Source organism: Apus apus, chromosome 7, assembly GCF_020740795.1.
Source record: "Apus apus isolate bApuApu2 chromosome 7, bApuApu2.pri.cur, whole genome shotgun sequence".
Classification (NCBI taxonomy): domain Eukaryota; kingdom Metazoa; phylum Chordata; class Aves; order Apodiformes; family Apodidae; genus Apus; species Apus apus.
In genome coordinates, this window is record NC_067288.1 from 21,053,060 (window position 1) to 21,075,791 (window position 22,732).

General features: G+C 50.6%; 1 protein-coding gene across 3 annotated transcripts in view; it reads right to left on the reverse strand.

The window, feature by feature from the left end:
* The window catches only part of ERI3 (ERI1 exoribonuclease family member 3), a 131,729-nt gene that overhangs the window by 34,898 nt on the left and 74,099 nt on the right, over positions 1-22,732 (reverse strand). For all 3 annotated transcript variants that reach the window (XM_051624670.1, XM_051624671.1, XM_051624672.1), the window contains exon 7: positions 3,008-3,107. In XM_051624670.1, coding sequence (XP_051480630.1) covers positions 3,008-3,107 — 100 coding nt within the window. The remainder of the gene's footprint in view (positions 1-3,007; positions 3,108-22,732) is intronic.

A 22,732-nucleotide genomic window follows, 5' to 3' on the forward strand; every position in this document is an offset into this window, starting at 1 on the left:
CAAGTGGCCCATCCACTGCAATTTTTCTGTCAGATTTGAAGGAAAGCATCCATGTTGCACATCCCTGCATAAGCTGGCTGAGGCTTCATAGGACTGCCTATAACCCCCTGGACCTCTCCCCATGCTGCTGGGAAAGGGGCTGTGTGGAGGCTCTTCTGCAAGACACGGTACTTGTGAAACTGCTGTGGCTGGCAAATACATTGTCTTGCTGCTCCCTTCTTAACCCTCTTTGGTTTGCAGACTTCTGCACATCAGTGACCCATGAGGGCCATGAAAATCAGATGCTCAACCTGGCTATACCCACCTTGGGCAGCCCTAGAGAACCCCCTCTCAGAACCCCAACTTCCCTTGAGCTTGCTGCACTCCAGAACCAATGACAAAAGAAGGGAGGCTCTAGACCACATGGGAGCATCCCCAGAACCATCGCCAGCTCCCACCTAACGACGGGCACAGAAAGGAGGGCAGGCATTGTCCTTTGCTGTTCTCCACTCTCTTCTCCAGCATCAGTCCTCGAGAAGGGTTCATGTATTTGGCTGTGTCAGGAGCAAGGCTCCTTCCAGCCAGGGAGAGAAGAGGAGGGCAGGCCTGGGCAGGGAAAGGGGTTGCTGCTCCCAGCCCTTAAGCAAAAGCATTTGAGAGCATGAAGCAGAAAAGTGGTGAGGACTGCTCAGGTCACAGGGTGACCAACAGCAACTGGGATGGCTGTGCCCAGTCCCAGTGACTGATATGGAAGGACTTTGCTGGGCAGGAATGACACTTAATCCAGGACAAGGCAGCAAAGCCAGACCCAAGGAAGCAAGCCCAGTCTGCCTCTGCAGTGAGAAGCTCCACCTTATCCCTTGGCCTAGGGACCTCTTAGCTGTCACTAGAGCCAGTATTTGATCCACCACTAGGACCTGAAATGCCAGCAGGCTGGGAAATGAAGTAGCCAGAAGACAGGTGCCATGACAAAATGCCAGGCAAGGCATGTGTCCTGGCATCCGCATCACCTCGCGCTTTCTCCCAGGAGAGATGCTGGGTTACCAAGGCCTAAAGCCTGGACACTGCAGGCAGCAGCTGTGCCTGTGGCTCCCACACTGGCCAAAAGGAGAAACCATTCCATGAGCCATTCCTCCAGCTCACTCCCAGGGGCTCAGCTTGCAGTAGAACCACCAGGCACGGGGTGTCAGCAGCTGCCACCTCTGCAGGCAGGCAGAGAATTGCAGAGAGCCTAGGCAGAGTTGCCCTGGATCTAGCCCAAATGTAGCAGCAAGCAGCTGCAACACATGGGGCATGCACACACTACTAGCAGTGCCAGGGAGATGGAGACTGTCACACTGCTGGCCTGGCAGCCTTCATAGCACCCAAAGCCCCTTCCAAACAATGTGAGAAAGGCAGGTTTGCCATTGGGATGAAGTGATGCAAGAAGAGAGCTTGGCTGCTGGGCCTTGACATGGTGCCTCCCTTCAGGCAATCTGCCTTGTCCTGGGGAGAGCTGTGATTGCTCCCCCACGGAGGGAATTTGGCAGAAATGAAGAAGCAAAACCTTCCTAAAGAACTGGAGTGGGGAGGGACATGAACAGCACTTCTCTGAACTCTATCAGGCAGAGACACCTGTGCAAGACAACAGTACTGATACAAACACAAGCAGAAACCATCAGCAGACAGATGATACTCCAGAGCTAGGGATGCTTTGCCAGAGGAAGAGACGACAGCAACAGAGAGTTCTTGACACAAATAAAATGAGGAAAGACAAGGCACAAACCAACCCTGCATCCCCCAGGAGACTCTACAAAAAGCCCAAGCTCCCAGAACAAGACATCCACGTGCAACTCTGCGGTCCCTGCTCCCTCCCCATGATCCCTTCAACATGGTACACAAGCAAGGCAAGTCTGCTCCCAGGCAAGGAAGGAAATTTTAATGCTACCTCTGTCAATAATGCAACCAGATCCATAGTTCAAAAGGAGCTTGCTAATTAAAAGCTGGTGAGCTTTAAATAATTCATCTCCTTAACTTGGATTGATTGGAGAGTTTAATGGTTTGAGTCTTGAAACAATATTAAACAGCCTCCTCAAGGCTCAGGTAGTAGGTGACTTTTCCAAGTAAATCTTACCTCCTTGCAAACTTTAATGCTCACAAGTCACCCTGGATGAAAGGCTGGGAGGCTGAGGGAACGCCTGACCACTGGTCTCTAAGAGGTAATCCAGTGCCTTGCAGAGGAACAAGACAGGCAAGAATGATGCAGCCCTGAGTCACCACCTTGTCTACAGCCCAGTAAATCTGTACTCTAGCCCATACCACAGCCTGCTGCTGCCCCAGCTCTGTGTCCACAGCATTTAAGCAGCAGGCAGATATATGGCCTTAGTGTCCCCGGCCAAGTCTCCCTCCTCATACCACTCTGAACCCTGGTGCAGAAGAGCCAGGGTAAACATGGAATTCTGCCATTGTTCATAGTGGTCTCAGTTATCCTGGAGTAGGCTGCAGTACCATGAAACTCATCACACATGTGAGAAAATGGGATGAGGGTCCAGTTCTCCAGCTGGGGCCACACATCCTCACTCTGCAGCATGTTTCTAGCCAGCTCCTGAGGCTGCACTGCCTGGCAGAGCCTCTGTTCTAAGAACAGAAGCAGCATCCAAAGTGGTTGGAGGACTGACCCATCAGGGAGAGCATCCTTCCCAGCCTGGGGAACTCTTCCCTGCACTCCAAGCACCAAGCAAGCCCTAGTGGTGCCCACATCCACCCCAGCCTGAGCACTGCTAGAGTGGCTGAGGAGGGGAGCAGCTCCCTGCCCAGAGGGACAGGCAGGTGTTTCTGGCACACTGGGATGTGCCAGAGACCAAGAGTACACCCCATGTTCCGATCCTGCCGTGACAAATCTTTGTCCCTTCCACCAGCTGAAAACCTTGCAGCCCCTTGGCTGGCTCTCAGCACACCAGCCTGGGCCAGCTCCCAGAGCTGAGGTGTGTCCCGTGCACCTGGAGCAGCCGCCGCGGGGATGGGAAGGGCGTGGGGCGGCATCACTCACCTATTCCGCTGTGAGGCCTCCCTATGTGCTGTAGGTTCAGTCCTTTGTTCATGTCTAAGAGCCCGTTCTTTGGCCAACTCCCCATGGCAAAGCTGTACGCCTGGAAGAGAGAAGCAAAAGGTCAGAAAGGTGCAGCATGTGCAAATGTAGTTCATACGCACCCAGGACTGACTGCTCCTGGGGCCAGCATGGATCTGTATTTGCCATGTTCAGTGCAGATCTGCTCATCACCCTTGTAGCCTGCACAAAGTATCCTCACCCTGGCCTGTCCTTTCCCCCTCCCTTGATGCTCCTCAGAGAAGAGGTGTCCAAGGCCATTGTTGGTGCCTTGTACCAGTGACAACCCTCGTGACATCTCTTGGGCACTGCATTGGATTGGCATCACTCACGGCCACCTTCACCATGCTGGGGCTGCAAGCTCAGACTTCATGTCTCTGGTTTGCTCCAACACCATGTGCCCATTCCTGCTTCCCCAAGGATAGGGTGGGCAACAGGAGTCAGGGATGTTTGGAAAGGGATGCCTATGCACATGCTGGCCTTGCCAGCAGCCCCCTTCTCCTCTGGCAAGCACAACCCTCCCAGCCTCCTCTCTCCTTTCCATCCCCAGTTGCTCTCCACCCCTGGAAAACACCCCAATAGGAGTCAGCTCTCATCACCCCACTGCACAGAGCCCACAGCCCGGCTGGAGGGAGGCTGCTCCATCCCCAGCACGTGCCATGGTAGGGCTTTCAGCAGAAGCCCAAGCAGCCAGGATACCTGGAGCAGCACAAAAACCCACTGGACAACGCAAACATGAAAGCAGCCAGGCCTCTGTGTCACAGACACGGCTGTAATTACAGCCTGACAGCCACATATCTTCTTCATCTCAAGGAATTAAGCTCAGTGCTGCATTGTGAGCAGTAAGAAGGGCGCGTGGGCTTAGCGTCGCTCACGCCAGTGCTATCTCTGCTGCCATGAGGGCCATTGTCCCCAGATGAGATCAGGTCAATCCACCAGCCCCTATCTCCCTCCTGCAGTGGGGATCATGGCTAACTGCAGCCATGGTGCGATGGGGCACCGCTGAAACACTCTGTGGGCTGGAGACACCAGAGGAAATGCTCTCTGCAGCGGGAACGGGGCCCAAATGGGCCAGCGGAGCTGAGTGGTATCCCCCCACCAGCCCACCACCCACCCACCTGCCTGCCATGGGGACCTGCTGCCAGTTCCTCTGCCCCTGCTACCTGCTGCTGTGCCCAGCACCAGCAGGCCCTTGGGAGCTACGGGGCTTGGAGTAGTTAATTTATTACTGGCCTACACAACAATTCATGCTGCTTTGTTACTCCTGCCTTAGCAAAACAGAGGGCTCCACAGATAATTAATAGACAGCATTGCTAATCCTGTTGGGAGATGATTAGCAATTAAAAGTCCTAATTAAGTCTGTGCATAATTCACTGAAATTACACTTTGTGTACACAACGGGGAGGTTTCCTTTGCTTTCAACAAACACGCTCTGGTATCTCCATCACTGTGGCCAGGATACCGGCCGGCTGGCTGTGGGCAGGGGAGAGCTGGGGGTTGAGGTTCAGGATGGGACCCTGCCACTCATGTGCTGGGTGGCCCTGGCTCACGGTGGCAGCAGCTCCGTGTGTGGCTCCCTCTCCTGGCAAGCCCAGGCGCAGTGCAGGAAGGTCCCCGTGCTCAGTACCAGCAGGTCTGCCAGGCCCAGGGTCACCGGCAGTGGGGGGCATCCCTGAGGAAGTGGTGTCCCTGCAAGCTTTGGAGGGAGGATGCATGGGACCATGGGCTGTTCCTGCACTGAGGCCAGGCAGGCCCTGAGCTGTATCGCAGGCTGCCTTCCCAGCCCAGGCACATCCCTTGGATCCCAGCCAGAAGCAACTGACGGAGCACAGCGGAATTGGCAGGATCCTGGGAAAGCCACAGGGACAGCACTGGAAAACTCCTGGCAACTGGGCACTACTGCCAACCCCAGCTTGCCTCTTGCAGCTCTGCAGCAGCAGCAGGGACCCGGCAGCACGTTCCCTGGTCTGGGATCAGCACCAGGCCCATCTCTGCATCGCCTTTTGCTTCTCTAACCAAGGTCATTGGGTACAGCAGCAATACCTGAGCAAACTAGCTAAGCAGCTGGGGTGGAAGTTGGCCTGACCACTGAAGGTCAAGTGTGCACTTATGCATATTCAAAGCTGCCTGCAGGATCGATCGGGTTTTAATTGTTTTTCCTGGGGTTTTGGAAGGAAGTGCCAGGGGCATTGATCAGTCCCAGACGAGGCTGCTCACACTTCGGGGCTGGCAGGGACCGTCACTTTGCTGCAGGCAGAGGGAAATGCAGGCAGAGGGAGGAGGAGCCATTGCTGGGCTGTGTTGGAAAATAAAAGTTTTTAATTAAAATTGGCAATTCTGAGTCGCCTGCTGGCAGCAGCCACGCAATCAAAAGCAAAGAGCTTTACTGTTTAATATTTAAAGACAACGTTTAATCTTTAAACAGGAAAGTTCTTCTTCTGACTGTTAAAAGCAAGGCAGAAAGTGCTGGAGGCTCCAGGACAGAGGGTTCCCCAGCCTGCTGGGGTGGCTGTAGCCACTGGCCTACCATGAGGTCACTAAAACCACCAGGACACCAGTGTCAACCACAGCCACTCTCCTACCAGCTCCACCACTTCTCCAGCCCTGCACAGCTGCTGGCAGTGGTGCAGACCCTTGCCCCTTCAGCGTTTGTCCCTACAGCAAACCACGAGAAAGTCTGACATGCCTCTGGTTCACTCAGAAGTCAGAGGATTTTAAAAAATGCCATGAAATCCTTTTTGCCAGGAAACAACACAAATTTGTTCCTCCCTCTGGTTCAGTCCTGGTGTTGCAAGGACTATGTTGCTCCCTTCTAAGTCAGACACTGAAGCAGGGCCAGGACCTCACAGCATTTTCTTTTCACAGAATTTTACGAGTTGGAAGGGACCTCGAAAGATCATCTAGTCTAACTCCCCTGCCAGAGCAGGATCACCTAGAGCACATCACACAGGAACGTGTCCAGGCAGGTTTTGAATGTCTCCAGAAAAGGAGACTCCACAACCTCTCTGGGCAGCGTCACTCTCACAGTAAAGAAGCTTTTTCTGATGTTTACGTGGAACCTCCTATTTCCAGTTCCAGTTTGCACCTATTGCCCCTTATCCTATCACTGGACATCACTGAAAAAAGCCTGGCTCCATCCTCCTGACACTCGCCCTTAACATATTTGTAGACATTGATGAGGTCGCCCCTCAGTCTCCTCTTCTCCAAGCTAAGAGACCCAGCTCCCTCAGCCTTTCCTCATAAGGGAGATGTTCCACTCCATCATCTTTGAGGCTCTGTGTTGGACTCTTTCAAGCAGTTCCCTGTCCCCCCTGAACTGAGGGGCCCAGAACTGGACACAATATTCCAGATGCGGCCTCACCAAGGCAGAATAGAGGGGGAGGAAAAACCTCCCTTGACCTACTAACCACACCCTTTCTAATGCACCCCAGGATGCCATTGGCCCTCTTGGCCACAAGGGCACATTGCTGGCTCATGGTCATCCTCCTGCCTCCCAGGACCCCCAGGTCCCTTTCTCCTACACTGCTCTCCAGCAGGTCAGCCCCCAACCTGCACTGGTACATGGGCTTGTTCTTCCCCAGATACAAGACTCTACACTTGCCCTTGTTGAATTTTATCAAGTTTCTCCCCACCCAACTCTCCAGCCTGTCTAGGTATCATTTCATCTGCATTTTAATTGATAGCAATTGCTGGCATCTTTTTTAAAAAGCTATTATTAAATGGTTTTGGTCAAAATTCTGATTTAAGAGACAAACTCAATACCTGTGATCTGCTAAAAAACATCCAAATTATGTTTGCAAAATAATTTTCAAGCAACTTGAACACAATTATTTCCATTCATACCAGCTCCTAGAAAGGTCTCCCTTTCTTCATGATTTTGTTTGTAATTCTATGAAGACTACATTTACCTCCCTGCCAATGCTGCTCTAAAGCCAGATGATTATTAATTATATTTATTTACTTATCCAATCCCATAGGCATACACAGCAGTTCACAGAAAATACCACCCTGGGTCCCTGATGTGGGGACCTCAAATCAAAGGTAAGCAGATACTCCTGTGATAAATGTGAGCTACCAGCAGCAGGAGATGAGGAACATGCTGTGTTTCCATGCATAGAGCCAGCACCACAGATAATCCACACCCTGTTAAAAGTGCTGGTATGGAGAGGTAGGTCCTTAGGTAACCCTTACCTCACATAACCCACAGAACATCCAAAAAAACAAGTGGGGAGCTGCTAGGGGATAAAGTATGGGGCACAGGAGCCAGGGGCAGGGGGGTGGTGCTGTGTGTGCAGAATCACAGTATGGGGGGACGGATTTATAATAAAGGGTCTAAAACCATCCTCCTGTTGCACTGGGTCACAAAACTTTCTGGTGGCCATGATGCATCTGCCTCTATTTATAAAGAGCCTGAAACAAGAGCTCCATGGAGCACTCCTAGTAGCACTGGGGTCCAAAAATGGTCCTCTGTGCTGGGACAGGAGTGCATGAAGGGCACACCAGCAATGAGGGGCAGTGCCATGACACTGCTGCAGGGAGAAGAACACAGGATTTGCCTAGTTCTTGTAAAAATCCCAGTTTAACACTGAGTTTGCCACAGGGACAGAAAGGCAGCAGCACCAACACAACTAGGTCCTGATGTCCCAGCGCCTGGAACTCACATTGGTTATACATCAGGGCTTATAAGCAGCGCAGCTGCAGAGAATACCTTCCAGGGGGTCAGAAAATTCCCAGAACTGGAACTTGTCAAGCTGATGTATTGATCTAAGTGGACTGAATAATGCCCCATCATTTATTTATGGGGAAGTGCCTGGCACACTTCACAAAAACTGGTGTTCGACAGTCACATTAAGGCAAGATTTAACGTCCTGCATCATGCAAACAGGGCACCTGTCAGAGGTCAGGATGCTCACTTACATGAGGAGCCCCACAAATCCTTCCTGCATGCTCCTGGGAGGGATGAGGCTGGTCCTCATGGAGCTGCTGGAGCTCTGCTAGGGCAATTAGCCCATGCTGACAGTGCCAGTCCCATCTCTTCTACATGTGCTGATGCTGTGACCTGCCTGGACAGCCCCCAGCCCCTCTGCCACAACTGCTGGCATTGCACCACCCTGGATGCTTCAGCTGAGGGCAGGAGGGAAGAGGAGCTCTATGCTTTGCAAAAGCACAAGTGTGCCCACAAACCATGGCAGTAAGAACTGCTAAGACTGGCACAGAGCCTCCTGTACTGCTCAGCCCAGCAACCCTGTAGTTTTCAAGTCCATCAATAGGTTTTAAATGTTTCACCTGCTAATTTTAACATTAATATAGACACTTCCAGGCAGGGAGAAAATATTTCCTTATTGAAAATAATCCTCCCAGAAGAAAAGGGGCTCAGTGGTTTGAATAGAGGCTGAAGGGTAAGTACTAAGGAATTAAAAAATAAATGGTGTTTTTTTTTCTGAAAGTTTCCATTAAGAATTTCAAAAAGATACCTAAGAAAAATATGTTTTAAACCAGAAAGAAAGCATCCAAGAGACCTCCCCAGCTGCCCTCAGCTTCAGCAAGTGCTGGGTGCTGGCTGTGCTCCCCCAGGATCAGGCTGAGCACAGCAGCCTGCTGGTCGGAGCCGACCTCCCTGACATTTTCGCAATGGAGAAAATGACTTCATGACAGCAAAAGCATCTTCCTCCCCATGTCATGTCAGCTGTGCGCCGTGTCCGCCCAAAATAAGCATCTCCCTCTAACGCCCCTCATTCCACTGCTGCCATGATGAGGTGTCAAGGCTTAATATTACTCTCTACAGTGGGAAGAAAAAAGGAGTCATGTCTACAACTAAGTGGGCTTTTAAACACAGCTTAAAATGTTTTCAGCATCATACAGTAACCATAAGGTTTTGGGGCTGGGGGTGTCTCGGAGACTATCCCCAAATGGCACCCAGGACACTGGGGACCCCAGGGTGGTCCCTTGAAATCTCATTTTAATTGCATGCCACCTCAGGGACAGGAGGTGGACATTTTTTGCTGGGATTTCTTGCCACACAAACTTAGCAGCATGACACAAGGAGAACTGAACCCCACTGAGGGCCTGATCCCACCGCCAAGTCATTTACTAGCAAGGCTGTTGGATCGGGGCTGAGAACAATTACAGGGGCAGGTAATGAATAAGCAGCTTGCCAAGCCCCAGAATGGGGGGCATGGAGCCTGGGGTAGCTCATCCCTGGCAGCACTGGAGCTGACTGCCCTCACTGGCTGTCAGGAGGCAGGAGCTAAACCCAGGTGTAACATGTCCCTTTTAAGCATTTTAGTCAGAAGTGCTGCCACATTCACAGCTTTTCAAGTATTTTTAAATCACTTACAAAAGCAGGATTAAACTATCAGGAATTCCATTTAATAGGACAAATAAAGAAATAACAATCTACTCCATCAGCCCTGCAAAAGGCAGGTTAGATTTAAGGAAAAAAAAAAGTATAAAAGAGGGAGAGAAAAAAGGAAACGGGGGTGGAAAAAAAAAGGATAATGTGTGTTTACTCAAGCAAAGAAAAAAATATTTAAGTGATGTAGGGGAGAAGATTGCAGTAACTAGTGAAGAATAACATCGTCTGCTTTGCTGTCAAATCACACAAGAATTTCAGTAATAGATTCTCATTCTGACACTCAATTCAATTCGAAGGTGATCCTGCTTTATCCCAACACATCAAATATTAAACACTCGTATTAGCCAGGGTGCCGTCGCCTTTCCCAGCTTAGACGCCGCAGGAAGCTTTTCCCCCTACTTTCTCTCACTCGCTATAATATTCTCAATGTTATCTAAACATGCCTTCATACACTGGGGTTCCTTATCAATCTCATTTGCGGAGGGGGGGTGTGTACTTAAAACGGTATTAGTTTGGGGGGCTTATATTATTATTATTTCCAAAGCTTTTCAATTTTGTGTGGAAAAAGCTTAGAAAAAGGAGGCGGAGGGAGGGGAGGTGGCGAGAGAGGGAGAGGGAGCGCGGGAGCGAGGGAGAAGTATAAGAAAGGGAAAAGCAGCCAGCAGCTCGTTTGACTGATGCCTTTCAACAAGGGCAGTCTAGCTTGTCAAAGCCCAGGCTCGAGATGAATTGGCATATCTATTCAGCCTGCCTCTGGATGTCATGCAATACAGTTTCATATTCCCAGATAAGGCATGATAAGCAATTGCTGCCCTGACACCAACTCCATCCATCCCTGCCTTTCTGTCCACATGTATTACAGATCTCTGCTGCGTCGCTAATAAGAGGCATTTAATTTTTACAAATGCAGTGGCAAGAGGGGCCTCCAGCCTGACCAGGTACAGCACTAACACCATTCATGTTTAATTACTTTTTCTTGGTACACTGAGTTTCCTGAACATTCACGAGTGGCACCGGGTGCACAGAAACAACTTCTGCCTGACGTGGGACCCACCAAAGCCTTGGTTAAACATCTGTGCTAATAATTAAGGAGACGAGGTGACAAGAATGGAGGGCATTTGTCCTCTGCCAAATAAATCTGCGGTGCCACTGAGCAGGAGATGGTTTGGCTGGGGTTTGGACATGGGAGGACACAGCAGATGATCCAAGCAGCGCCCTTTCCCAGGGAATGTCCCCCTCTGGAGCACAAAGCCCTCTGAGAGCTGCAGGGAGAAGGAGAGGGGCTGACACACCAAATGTGGGGACCCCACAAATGGGTCTGGCCCCACTCAGGTTGAAGCAGGTGCTGCCCTTGGAAATTCCTGTCATTGCCAGCACCCTGCAGTGGAAGGATGAGATCTGGACACAATCCTCCCATGTTGCTGAAAAGCTGCTGGGACCCTTGCCTGCTGCTCTGCCCTCTTCTCACAATGGCGTGCAAAGGTTTTTCAGAGAACAGAGCCTCACAGACAGCTTCTCCCATGTCCTGAAGGAGCAGGGAGCTCTTGGCACACAAGCCACTTTGCCAGTCCTACCTGGCCTTGCTGAGCAACCTTTGGCAAGCCCAGCTGGTGTCCACTTTAGTACATTTGCAAAGGTGCTTCTTAAAAGAGAAACGTCTTTAAAAAACAAATAAAAAGATGAACAGCCTAATTTTTGAAAGGTGAACACTGGGCACACAGGAGCTGCCTGGCTCTGCCACCCTTTGGGAAGTGTTTTACACAGGCAAGGTGCCTCCAGCCCATGAGAGAAGGATAGGTCAAGGCTCAGGGAAGACAGCAAGGTGCTACAGAAGACGTGGAGGATGCAGCATAACTGCATGTGCTTTCTCATTAAAATAAGCACTCCATGCTATCAGATCTCTGACCACAGCAGCACTGCAAAGGGGAAACTGAGGCATACAATTATGACTGGCCTTTCTTCCCCATCCAGACACACGTCCAAGCAGCCTCACCCTGCCCATGTCTCAGCAATATCCCAACTCAGCCACAGCCATGCAAATTCACTGCCAAAACTCCTCTTAACTTCAGGAGGGGTGGGATGGACCTTGCAGCCACCTAGAGCTCCTCTCCAGGGTGCATTTGGGCGCTGCAGCCCTGTTGGGCAGTGGGGAGGTGGCCCTGCTGCCATGCAGGATTAGCAGGTGCCCTGGCTCAGGCGGCAAGAGAAAAACCCTGATGTGCCTGACTCCAGAGTGTCAAAGTGCCAAGTGGTTTAGGCTTCACATTTCCCTGTGTTTGAACAAGAACAGTCTCTGCCTTGCTCCCAGGCTAGGGATTATCCTAGATAAAATGTTCTTGACTGCTGTGTGCTCTGTGGCTGGCAAAACACTAGGTTAATGCCATGGAGAGCCAGGACCAAGCTCTGGGTTAGGTCACAAGCAAAACAAAGCTATGGGTCTGAGTCCCTGGACAGCTGGAAAATAGAGCTGGGGTGTGTACATGCCAGCACTGGTCCAGGAGAGGGGACAAGCAGAGCCATAAACCATCAAGAAAGCAGCTCAAGGATGGGGGCTGCTGGCAGGACTAGGGGCTCTGGGCTTGGGGCCAGGCAGCTGAGCAGAGCTTTGCAGCGGGAACCCAGGGGCTGCTGTGGAGACAAGGGGCTGGAAGACACATGCCCAGTGCCTTTCCTAGTCCAGGATAATTGATCCTGCCCTGAGGCACAGGTCAGGTCTTTTTGAATAGGGCTGCCTTCTCACAGTGTCCTGGCATTTATGGCTGCACCACAGGGTCACCAAGACCCAGGATGGGTAATGCTGATGTATGCCATCAGCTCCCAACACTAGATACATGAGCAGCTCCCAATTACCCCTCCAGCCCTGGGAAGGACAGGCTCATGTCCTATGGTACCATTCCCCTGGGGACCACCCAAGCCCCTGTAGAGCCAATTCAAGCAGGAAAGCAACACTAAGCCTTTCCTCACCCCAGCACCATGGACGACAGAGTGGGAAAGATGAGTATGACACCAAGGAAAACCTGCAAACACACTTCATGGATGATTCACTGCAGCCACAGTTACCTCTCTGCACAGACAGGAAGGGACCAACCTGATTCTGGCTGTTCCTGGGGAAACTGGGGGCTCAGGGGGAAGGAAAGATGCTTCCAGTGATGCTGGAAAACATGGAAATGTTGGCACTGCCCTGAAATCAGACCCACCGACAAACCTTGCATACAGGAGGACAGCAAAAGGCATGCTGGGGCCCCAGCAGATCTGCTATGCTGCTGCTGAGTGCTGAGCAGTCAGGGCAGCAGCGAGTTGGACATGTCTCACCCTCTTTGGATTTAGACAGATTAACAACCACCAAAGAGAGCTGCAGTTTTGTCATACTACATGAGGATGAGTAACAGCACCCACCAACCACCCCTTTCTTCTCTTTCCAGGGCCATGAACGATGGCTGCGATGCTCAGACGTGCCCCAGAGTCCCCCAGACACACACCTCTTTAATCTAACCCCACATCTTTCTCAAGCAAAGCCAGCACCAGCCTTGCTGTCAAAACCTTCAAACCCTTCCAAAGGGGGTCTTTTCCCCCTTCAATTTCTATTTTTACACACACACACGCTCGACTCTCCCTCGCTCGCTGTTTAATTTCCGTGTGAGAGGGAAGCAGGTGCCCATGCTCCCGTGAGCTCTCCCTTCTCTAGGTTTTTTTTCCCTTCTTGGATCCTGCCCCATTAGTTTAGTGCCCAGCCATCTGCGACGTCTCCTGTAATGCTGTCCCCCTTGTGTACCAGGGAGCTTTTCCATTAGCGCCTTTAATATTCTGACACCTTAGCACAGGCTGCTATTACATTCAAACACTGATCGCCCTGTGAAATTACATCGCAGGGCTTGCTAAAATGGAATTGTGTATAATCAGGCTCCTCCATGCACTGTCAGTCCCATCACAAATACAACGTAAAGCAGGCTTATGGATGGGCTTAGCAGCTGCTACAAGTGTATTTTTTTTTAATAGATGAAGTATCCCTTATTTAAAGCATTTCCTTAAGAAAAAAAAACAACAGTGAAAGACAAATCAACAGCTGCTGCACTATGTTAACCATACCACTGGTCTCTTAAAAACACGTTATTTACTAAGGTACCTATCTGTTTATCTATAACTATATCAAACAGAGAAGGAGGGTGAGATAAAGATAGTTAAACAGACAGCTGAGGAGATATCTGCCACTGGGAAGTAATAGCTAAATAAAAAGTACCATTATTTACTCCTGAGAGGGGAGGAGGGAGAGCCAGTGCTCTCCTCCCAGTGCCACACAGCCAGCGTGGAGCTGCCTTGGGAGCCTCTGGTCCACAAGGGCAGCCCGCGGCAGCCTGCACGTACCCACTCAACTCCCCACAACCATGCTAGATAAATCTGGGGGGAAAAGAGCAGCTCAGAACCCAAGTACTACACCTCTGTAGGGAGTCTGCGATGCAGAAAAGACAAGAGAGGGCAGAGGAGCCAGGCTGCTGCCGGGAGCTGGCTTGGTGAGGCTGGCCCCCCACCTCCAGCCAGGCTCAGAGTGGTTCAAATTAAGGTAAAACTGGCCAGGGCAGAGGGGCTGGGTGCATTCCTGTAGGGGAGGCTGGTTTCTGTGCGGCTACGACACAGGGGACTGACTTCCCAGCTTTTTTTTATTTTTAATTAATTTTTAACTAAGGAAGTGATGGATTAGGACAAAGGTATTTCAGGGGGATGCAGGAAGTGGCAGGGACACAGATGATGTGCCAGAGAAATGAGCTCCTGAGCTCCCCAGCTCGGAGTTCAAAATGCTGCCTCTTACCATGCCCTAAAGGTTATTCTGTCTGTCTGCTGTGAAATGCGACGGCACATCGCCTGAAGGGAGATTTCCAGAGGCACTGTGACCCTTCTGCTATCTCCTCCGAGAAGCCTCTGCAGGAATGATGAGATTGTAGCTCATTTCCACACACCTTGAAAGAGCCAGGCTGGATCAAACGTGCTGGAAGCAGAGGCAGCACATCCCTGGGACTCATCCTTGGTCCCTGGCAGGGAACATGATCTTGCTTTAAGGGGCTGGGAAACCACATCCACCCCACTGAAACACCTATGCTCTGACATTTCCTTTCATCCTAAACCAGGATGGAAAAGCCAAAATATTGTCTCATTTCACTGTGTGGAAACAGTTCTGCTCAGGAACCACAAAGTAAAACCCAGTGACAGAAGTGCCTCTCTCTGGAAAAAAACAATCTATTTCCGTGCGGAACACTGACATGACATTTTGACTCCAGTTTTTCCAGTGCACAATAAAGCCATTTGTCCAGACCAGACATACTGCTCCTTTGTACCATGCACGGCATGTCTCAGCACATTTTTGAAAAGGACAAGTTTGGTGACAGTTTGGCTGCTGCGCCCAAACATGTCAGACAGGAGAAGGATGGAACTGCTGAGGGCAGGGACCCACAGACAGGTTATCATGGGAGAAGCACAGGGGAGGTGGTACACGACTGCATGTCTGTTCACGCTGCAGGTGTGAGACAAGACAATTCAACCCTCTGGTTTTTGCCACCTGGCATTTTCAAGGTTAGATGCTTGCATGTTGGCAGTGAGGGAAGGATGCTGGGCAACCAGCAGGTTCACATCTCAGTTTCATAATCTGTCCTCGAAACCCAGCCCAAGGGATGGGAAAAAAAAATCACAGGGTGATCCTGCAGGACCTTCTCACCACTTCTATTCACTTGCCTGCCCATCTTACTGCATGTAACTCTCTCTCTGCTCACATCCCACAACTCCTTGCACGCTCATGTCCCTGATGCCTTCTTGGGACAGATTCGAGACTCCAAAACTCACCTCTGGCACAGGCACAATGCAGAGAAACTGACCCATACAGAACACACCAGAGTGTCACGGAAAGACATTCCCTGCTCCCTCTTACCTTCTCCTCCCAGAAAGCAGACTCTCAGGAGCAAAACTCAATCTTTTGTAAGTGGTACAGCACCAACCCAAGAGAGCTGTCAGGGCCTCTGAGTGTTACTGCTCTGCAAGAATAAAATAAAACAGAGTTTCCTAGCACTCCCATAAGATGCAAAGCCACTTCAGAGGAGAGGCAACTGAAAGAACAAGAAAGAGGCAAGAGAATACAATGCATGAGGCATCAGGGAAAAGATCAATAAAGATTAGGAGGGCAGCAGCCATGTCCCTTGCCCGCGTCACAGGCTCTGATAGCTGCAGTGCAGGAACACCAAGGAAAGTTAACAAGTTGCTGATGTGCCGGTGCCTGGGGATGATACCTGTCTAATCAAAGGTAGAGTTTACACTGGATCATTTAAGCAGCAGCTCTTCCTCATGACTGTTGACTCAGGTCAGGGTTAAGACTGAGAAGGTTAAAGCAGAGGAGCCTCTAAGAGCTCTGATGGATGCAAGCACCAGGCAAGCAGGCAACGCAAGTGGGCCCAGCCAGCATGGCCTGGTGGGGCAGCAGGTGGCAAAACTGAGGGTCCCTGATTTCAATGGAAGAGCAAACAGAAGGAGGTGGCTTGAGAAACCAGACAGCACACTGCAAGAGAATTGATCTGGAGACAGGTCAGGAAAGCAGAGAATAAAGGGACCCGAGAGGAGGATGTGGTGAGATTCTAAGAAAAAGTTATTAAAGCAAGCATGGAGGGATGAACTGCAGCAGCTACAGCCAGGCAGAAGCAAGTGGCAGGACTGGCTACCTGGACTGGGAAGAGAGAGCCAGCACCATGTTATGGAGCTGAGATCACAGGGGAGATCAGAATCATAGAACTATTCAGCTTGAAGCCATTCCCTCTTGTTCTGTCGCTAATTACCTGTGAAAAGAAACCAGCACCAACCTCTCTACAATGACCTTTCACGTAGTTGTAGAGACTGATGAGGTCTCCCCTCAGCCTCATGTTCTTCTGCAGCTCTGCCTGTAGCAAGGCATGGGGGAGGACTGTGACACCTGGCCACATGGATGCCCTGGGGCCTCACTCCTTGTAGAAGGAGCCATCACTGCCTTGCTGCTGCCGAGGACTAAATTCAGTGGCTTGGCCCTTGGCTGGCTATTGGATTTGCCTTGTTGGTACCTGCTGATGATCTGAGACCTGACAAGTAAGTCCCACGAGCACATGCCCAGAGTTGTCAGCAAGCATGAGTAGCAGAGGCTCGGCCCTCATGCAGTCACAGCACAAGAACAGAGCTATGGGGTCACGTAATGCTCACCCACTGCTTTTGGCATCTCAGTTGCCTCATGAACCCATCCCTAACCTACATGGGCTGTCTCAGTTCAGGCTACAGCTGATGGAAACAAGAAGAGCAAGTGAGAAGTTCCCCTGGGGGGGGAGCTGGTCTGCAGCAGAGGGCTGGAGGGCTGCAACGTGATGAGAAGGTTCATGGGCTGTCTAGAAAATGCTTGGCCATGGACTGCCTGGCTTTCCTAGCCACAGAGCTGTGCCAGGCAGCCTACCCACTGCCTGCTGCCAAAGTGCCAGCAAAGAGTGAGTGGCTGGTATGGAACAAGGTGTCCCAATTAGCTTTCCACTGATCTAATTAGCTCTCTGAGGAGAGGGCTGGAGCTGGAGAAACAACACGGCTGCCTCCTTGACCAGACACTCAACCTTTCCTGCCTGCAGCATTTTATTTTTCAGATTTTCAACTTGCAGTACCTTTTTTTGCCAGCTCAGCAGAACCCGCCCTGCCTCAAGTCCTGCCACAGCTCCTCTCTAGCAAAGAGCAATTACGTGTGTACACAAACAGGTGTTCAGCGACGGCACACAGCATCCAAGCTCCCTGCTTGTGTTGGGGAACAGCTGCCGGGGTTGCAAATCAGAGGCGCAAGGAGAGAGACAAGGGGCACCAGGAGGCAGAGCTGACTGAGGACATGGCAAAGCGCACCAGGTCCCTCTCACTCCCCACTGAATGACAGCCAGCGGAGCGTGCCTGCCCTCCCCGCTGCCGCCCCGCACCACCCCAGAGAGCTGGCAAACGAGCTTCGAACCAGCCTGCTCCTTGTAATGGGAGTCAGTCAGTGTGTGTGATACGCTTGAGTTGATGGCTGGTGTTAAATTCAATGCCTTGAGTATTGATTTCCTTGCACATCCCGGACTTTGTTAAAGGGTTAGCCGTGAACCGAGATCAAAGGGAGGTTAACTCGTTTCTCATAAGTGGTAAAGCAGACCTCTAGCAAAACTGGGCGCCAGGCCTCCTCCACAGAGGATTCCCCGTGCATGTTGTTAGCTACCCTGGTTGCCTCGAAAGCCAGATAAAGCCACAAAGCTGCCTCAAAGCAGGGAGATAAAATGCTCCCAACAACTTCCCACAGACCCCCAAGCTATTATGAGTGCACTCCGGAGACAGACAGAGTGGGCCAGTGCATTTGTCCTCCCTGACCCATCCCCAAACCACGGGATGTGCTCCTCTCCCTTGGCCATGGGAAGAGGAAGGGCAGCAAGTCTTTGTGGAAAAGATGGCTTCACTTGAGCTGACACTGCCGTATCCACCTGCATGGCATCTACTTGCTCAATTTTACTCCCTTCTTGTTTCTTCCTGCCCCATACAAAGTAATTTTGGCACTTGTGGTAGCAAGATCAGCAGGTTTTGCCAAGGCAGTAAGAGTTAAGTGCACAAATAACAGGACACTAGCAGGGTTCTGGTTTTAACTTTGTCATTTTTAGGGGATGGAGGGAGGGAAAGAGGTGTAGGTGACAATCTGGAATTGTTATCACTAGTACTAATGAATGCCCAGAGGCACCAAGCAAGAAGCATCCATTTCAGATGAACATTTATCAACAATAAGTGGTAACATTTCAGAAGTAGCTAAGGTACTCTAGAGCTAGCCTTCCAGGAGGCTTAAGCACCCAAGTAATTTCTAACAGGACCCTTGGCCCCTAAGACCTCTAATCACCAATGCTATTTCTCAACCCCTCTCCTCTACCCCAAGATCTCCTTACAGCACAGTCCAGCTTTCCAGGAGCCAAATTATTCTTTTTGGTTTTGATGGTCATATAATTTCCTCTGTCCTACAGCAACCACAGGGAAGAAGGACCCATCACAGCCCATCTTGGGGGTGAAATCCTCAGGGGGAGCTTTACTGCTAAGCATCTATAGTCACATTTGACAATGAGGTCCTCCCTAGAGTCCTAAACAACCCACCACTTCTCCTCTCCCCCAAACTCCTGCCATCCGGTGCTCCCCCAGCAGCCAATTTGTTTTTAAGTGAAAGGTTTATACCAAAGTGCTTGGGGAATATCTGCTCAGTGCCCAGCATACCAAGTGCTGAAGATTTCACTTAAACTCTCAGCATCTGTGTATCTCAACTAAATTAAGCTATTTGCTATAAAAGAGCACAATGACAGTAATGGAATAATAACAGCATTAATAAAACACAACAATCCTCAAATGAGAAGCAGACGCATCAGCTAGCTTCAACCAAGAGAAGAAGGCTATTTTAAAATCATACACAAAAACCATCTGGGGGTGGAGAAAACCAACAAAAGCTCTGAAACTCAGAGGTCAGACTGAAATTATGTTTTTAACCTCAAAAGAAAGATGCTTGCCAGAGCCTTCCCAGCCAGAGCGCTCCCACACCAGCTGGAAATGAATTTCCACAGCTCCCAGCAAAACAAGGGCTTATAATGGGAATGCTGAAAATTTCTAGGGGGGGTGTGCTGGCTCCACAAAAAGGGGGTGGAAGCATTCTTAGAAGGGAGGACAAAGAATAAAAAAAGCCTGAAATAGAAATTACCCCTCAAGCATCGGCAAGGTTGGTAACCCAGCTCCTGGGACAGACACACTGGAGCAGGGGGTGAGGCCACACTGAACGTGTCAATGCCGAGCTAGGGACGCAGGGACAGATGTCAGTGCATCATTATGCAAACATCCAGATGTCTCAAGCTCACCACACTGCCATTCCCCTCTTGGTTGGAAAAGTCGCCTTTACTCCATCCACAAATTCCTTATCCTTCCTTTGTTTTGGATGAGGTTTAGTCTCAACACAGCACACTTGGTTTCAAAGTCTCCTACACATTGTCTCACAGGGACAAAATAACCCTGGGGACCTACAGTAGGGTTGGGGACAGGCATACCTGAGTCCTAATAACAACTCTGGGAGGCCACATCCCCTTGTTGGCCCCCTTTATAGGAGAAAGAGACTTGGCACTTGGTGACAATCACAGCAATTAATGCATATTAAGCAAGTCATGCTGTGTCTGTGAGGTCTTGCCACAGCCCCATCCTGCCCAGGGCAAGACCCTGAACTATTACTTGCCCTGACAGGGACTGGGAGGGTGGGTGACAGTTGTTTCCCTGGAAAGGGAGTAGATGGAGGAAAAGGACACCTCCATGCTTACCACCAGCTTCTTGTCCACCTTCTCACTATGTTGAGAAGGACCAGGAGCAGTTTTGTGCCAGTAACAGGTAGGACCTTTGTGCTTCTCTTGCAGGCAAGTTTCTCCAGCCCAAGCCTTGCCCTGGTCCCACGGGCACAGGGAGTAGGGAGTCTCTTTCCCTGCACAGGCTCCAGTTTATCTGGCTGCCTCTGCACAGGGTACATGGTAGGTGCTTCTCTCCTCACCCCAGCTGTCCAGAGCCCACATGCAGATCCTCCTGAGGATAACATGGCAGAGACAGATGTCACCTCATTGACATGGAAGGAAACAACCCAGGTCACAGTCCTGCAGGAAAGCTCCCTGCTGCCTCCCTGCACTCCATGGCATGGCCAAAGCTGAATGCAGGCAGCTGAGTGATCCCTGGCTCCAAAAAGAGGCGGAACTAGGCAGAAGGTGGAAAGCAGCTGGCTGGCTTTCCCACAGCACAACTGGTACCATCCTTGGGTCCACCTGCATTTTTAAAAGGAGCCAAGAAGGCCTGGCAGGCCAGTGGTACCATATCCATAGTGCCCAGGCTCATATGCTGCAAGATGGCTGGAAGCCTTCTGAGCACAAGTCCATAACACAAGTCCTCCTGCTTGTCCCCTGAGCAATTTCACCATTGTCTGACCTCTCCCCTCCAGCTGATCCACAAAGCTGCACTCCTGACTTACACCGCTCTAAATTCCTATGGAGAAGAAGCCAAAGCAGCAGTTGCCCCAGTCTTGAAAAGGCTGCAAGTTTCTTTGTTTTCATTACAATTTCAAATCCTGATGGCTTTTTTTTTTTTTAGCCATTTCTGCTCTGCCCCCCGGAGGTGCTGCTGTGATTGAATGAAACACAACCCCAAGCTCCAATAAGTGTATTTCAATTACATCTGTCACCATGTAACAATGTAATGATATATCATGTGATATTAAATCCATGGTAATCATATCAGCGATTTTTTTTAATAGTGCACTAATCGCATTATTACATCTCAATAATTAACAACAGAAGGCCTAAAAAACCTGGATATAATGAAGAAAGCAGAAAGATCAGAGGGTCTCCAGCCAGGAGAGGCGCAGAGGACAGCAGGATGGAGAGGCACTGCCAGGTGGGCATGACAAGTAGCAAGGACACAGAAGTTTTGCAAGAGCAGCATTGTGCAGAACCGCCAAGTAAGACCAGATTTTTCCCCAGTTCCAGATTAAAGGAGAAGTGTTTTGGGACTGGGAAGAGACACTTGGTACATCCCATCTTTCCCAGCATTGCTCCCTTCTCCTTTGCTGCTCCTGAGTGACCACTTTTCCTTCAGCAAACCAACACCTCTGCTCAGTAAAGTGCTTTCCAAAGGTGCAGTCCTGCTGCAGACAAGGACTGCTGGTTCCCCAGTGAAGAGGGAAAGACAGTGTCTTAAAAGGAAGGACCAATCCCACCAACATATCCTTGCCAGGCTCCTAGAAGAATATAATAATTTTCCTTCTCTCCTTGTACCAACTAGAGACAAAGCCAAGAAACAGAGCCACCTCATGGAGCCACTGCAAGGCTTAAAGTCACTCTGATTTTTGCAGCAAAACAAATCTGTCAGCTTGCAACTGAAACCCAGGGAAAATCCTTTGGAGGGACAGGGGTCCTGTGGGCTGCTGCTTTCGCCCCAAGCTCTCACCTGCATGCTCAGAGCAAACTGGGACTGGACTCCAAAGCACTGACCAACACACATCTCCCCCTAGTTCTGTGCATGCAAGCTGCTCCCTGCAGCTTCCAGCTGTATTTTGCTCCTTGCAGGATGAGTGAACACAGGTGCAGGTGGCAGGGAGCCACAAGTGTCAGCAGGCTGGCACTGAGTGCCAGGGCTTGGGAAGTCCTTAACATCCCTGGCTGTGACAGTGTTCTTACAGTTGCTGCCTGGTCAATCTAGCAGTTTCCACATCACAAGCTGATCTGAAGAGAGCCTCATTACCTGCCTTAAAGTTCCAACCAAGCACTTAGCTCTTAAAGAGACAGTATTTAAGAAACATTTGACTGATCATTCCTCTCCTCATTTAGTTTGGCTGCTCTGAACCAATTCAATCTGTGAATTTGAAATAGTGAGAACAGGAAGAAACGTATGTGCAGGCAGTCACACCATGCACCACCCACAACATCCCAGCTCCCCCACCAGCTCTTCCCAAAGGGCCAAATCCTGGCTCAGACTGGTCCACACAGCCCCTCCTGTCTCCAGGAGTGCCCACGGGGCATTTCCCAACACCAGAGCCACCTCTTTCCTCCCCTTGTGGGACAGGCATTTGGGGGATCATTAACTTCTCATCATCCAGACAGCACCTGGAAGTGCCAGGTGCAGCATCTCAGACCTTACAGCAAGGGATGGAGAGAGGGATGAGCCAGCCAGGATTAACATCCCCACATCTTCAGCTGACCCATGGCAGGACACTTCTGTGTTCTTCATCTCCTTGCGTGCCTTCCTCCTATATTGCTTTCTAGCCCCGTTGTCCCTCCAGCTCTGCCATACAGCTGCTGGACTCCCTGCCTGCCCGGAGAAGGTGCTGCCTGCTCAGCTCTCACACGCCCAACAGTGCCCTGATCCCTTGCTCCAGGGACTGCAGCCTGCAGAGGGGCATGGGGGCCTCAGGGAGACGAGGAGACTCCTACAGCCAAACAGGAGTTGCAGCAGCAAGCGAAGAGATTCAGCATCATATAGGGATGATCCTGCTGAGGAGCAGGCAGGACAGATGGATGGACGCCTCACTAGCCAAGCTGGTGCAGTTGGACTTTCTCTCCTTCCCCCATACCGTCCTTTTTTTTTTTCCTTTTAATTTTGCCTCGAAAGCCACGATCCTTTAAAGATGTGCACGTCTCATTAGCTCTACCTTGACAATCATTACTGCTCCTGCAAAGGCAGGAGAGCTCAGCCCGAGCGTGGGAAGTCCATTACCTTGTAGTTAAAGGGACACTGACAACTCTGGGCTGCCCATAGTCTGACTCTCC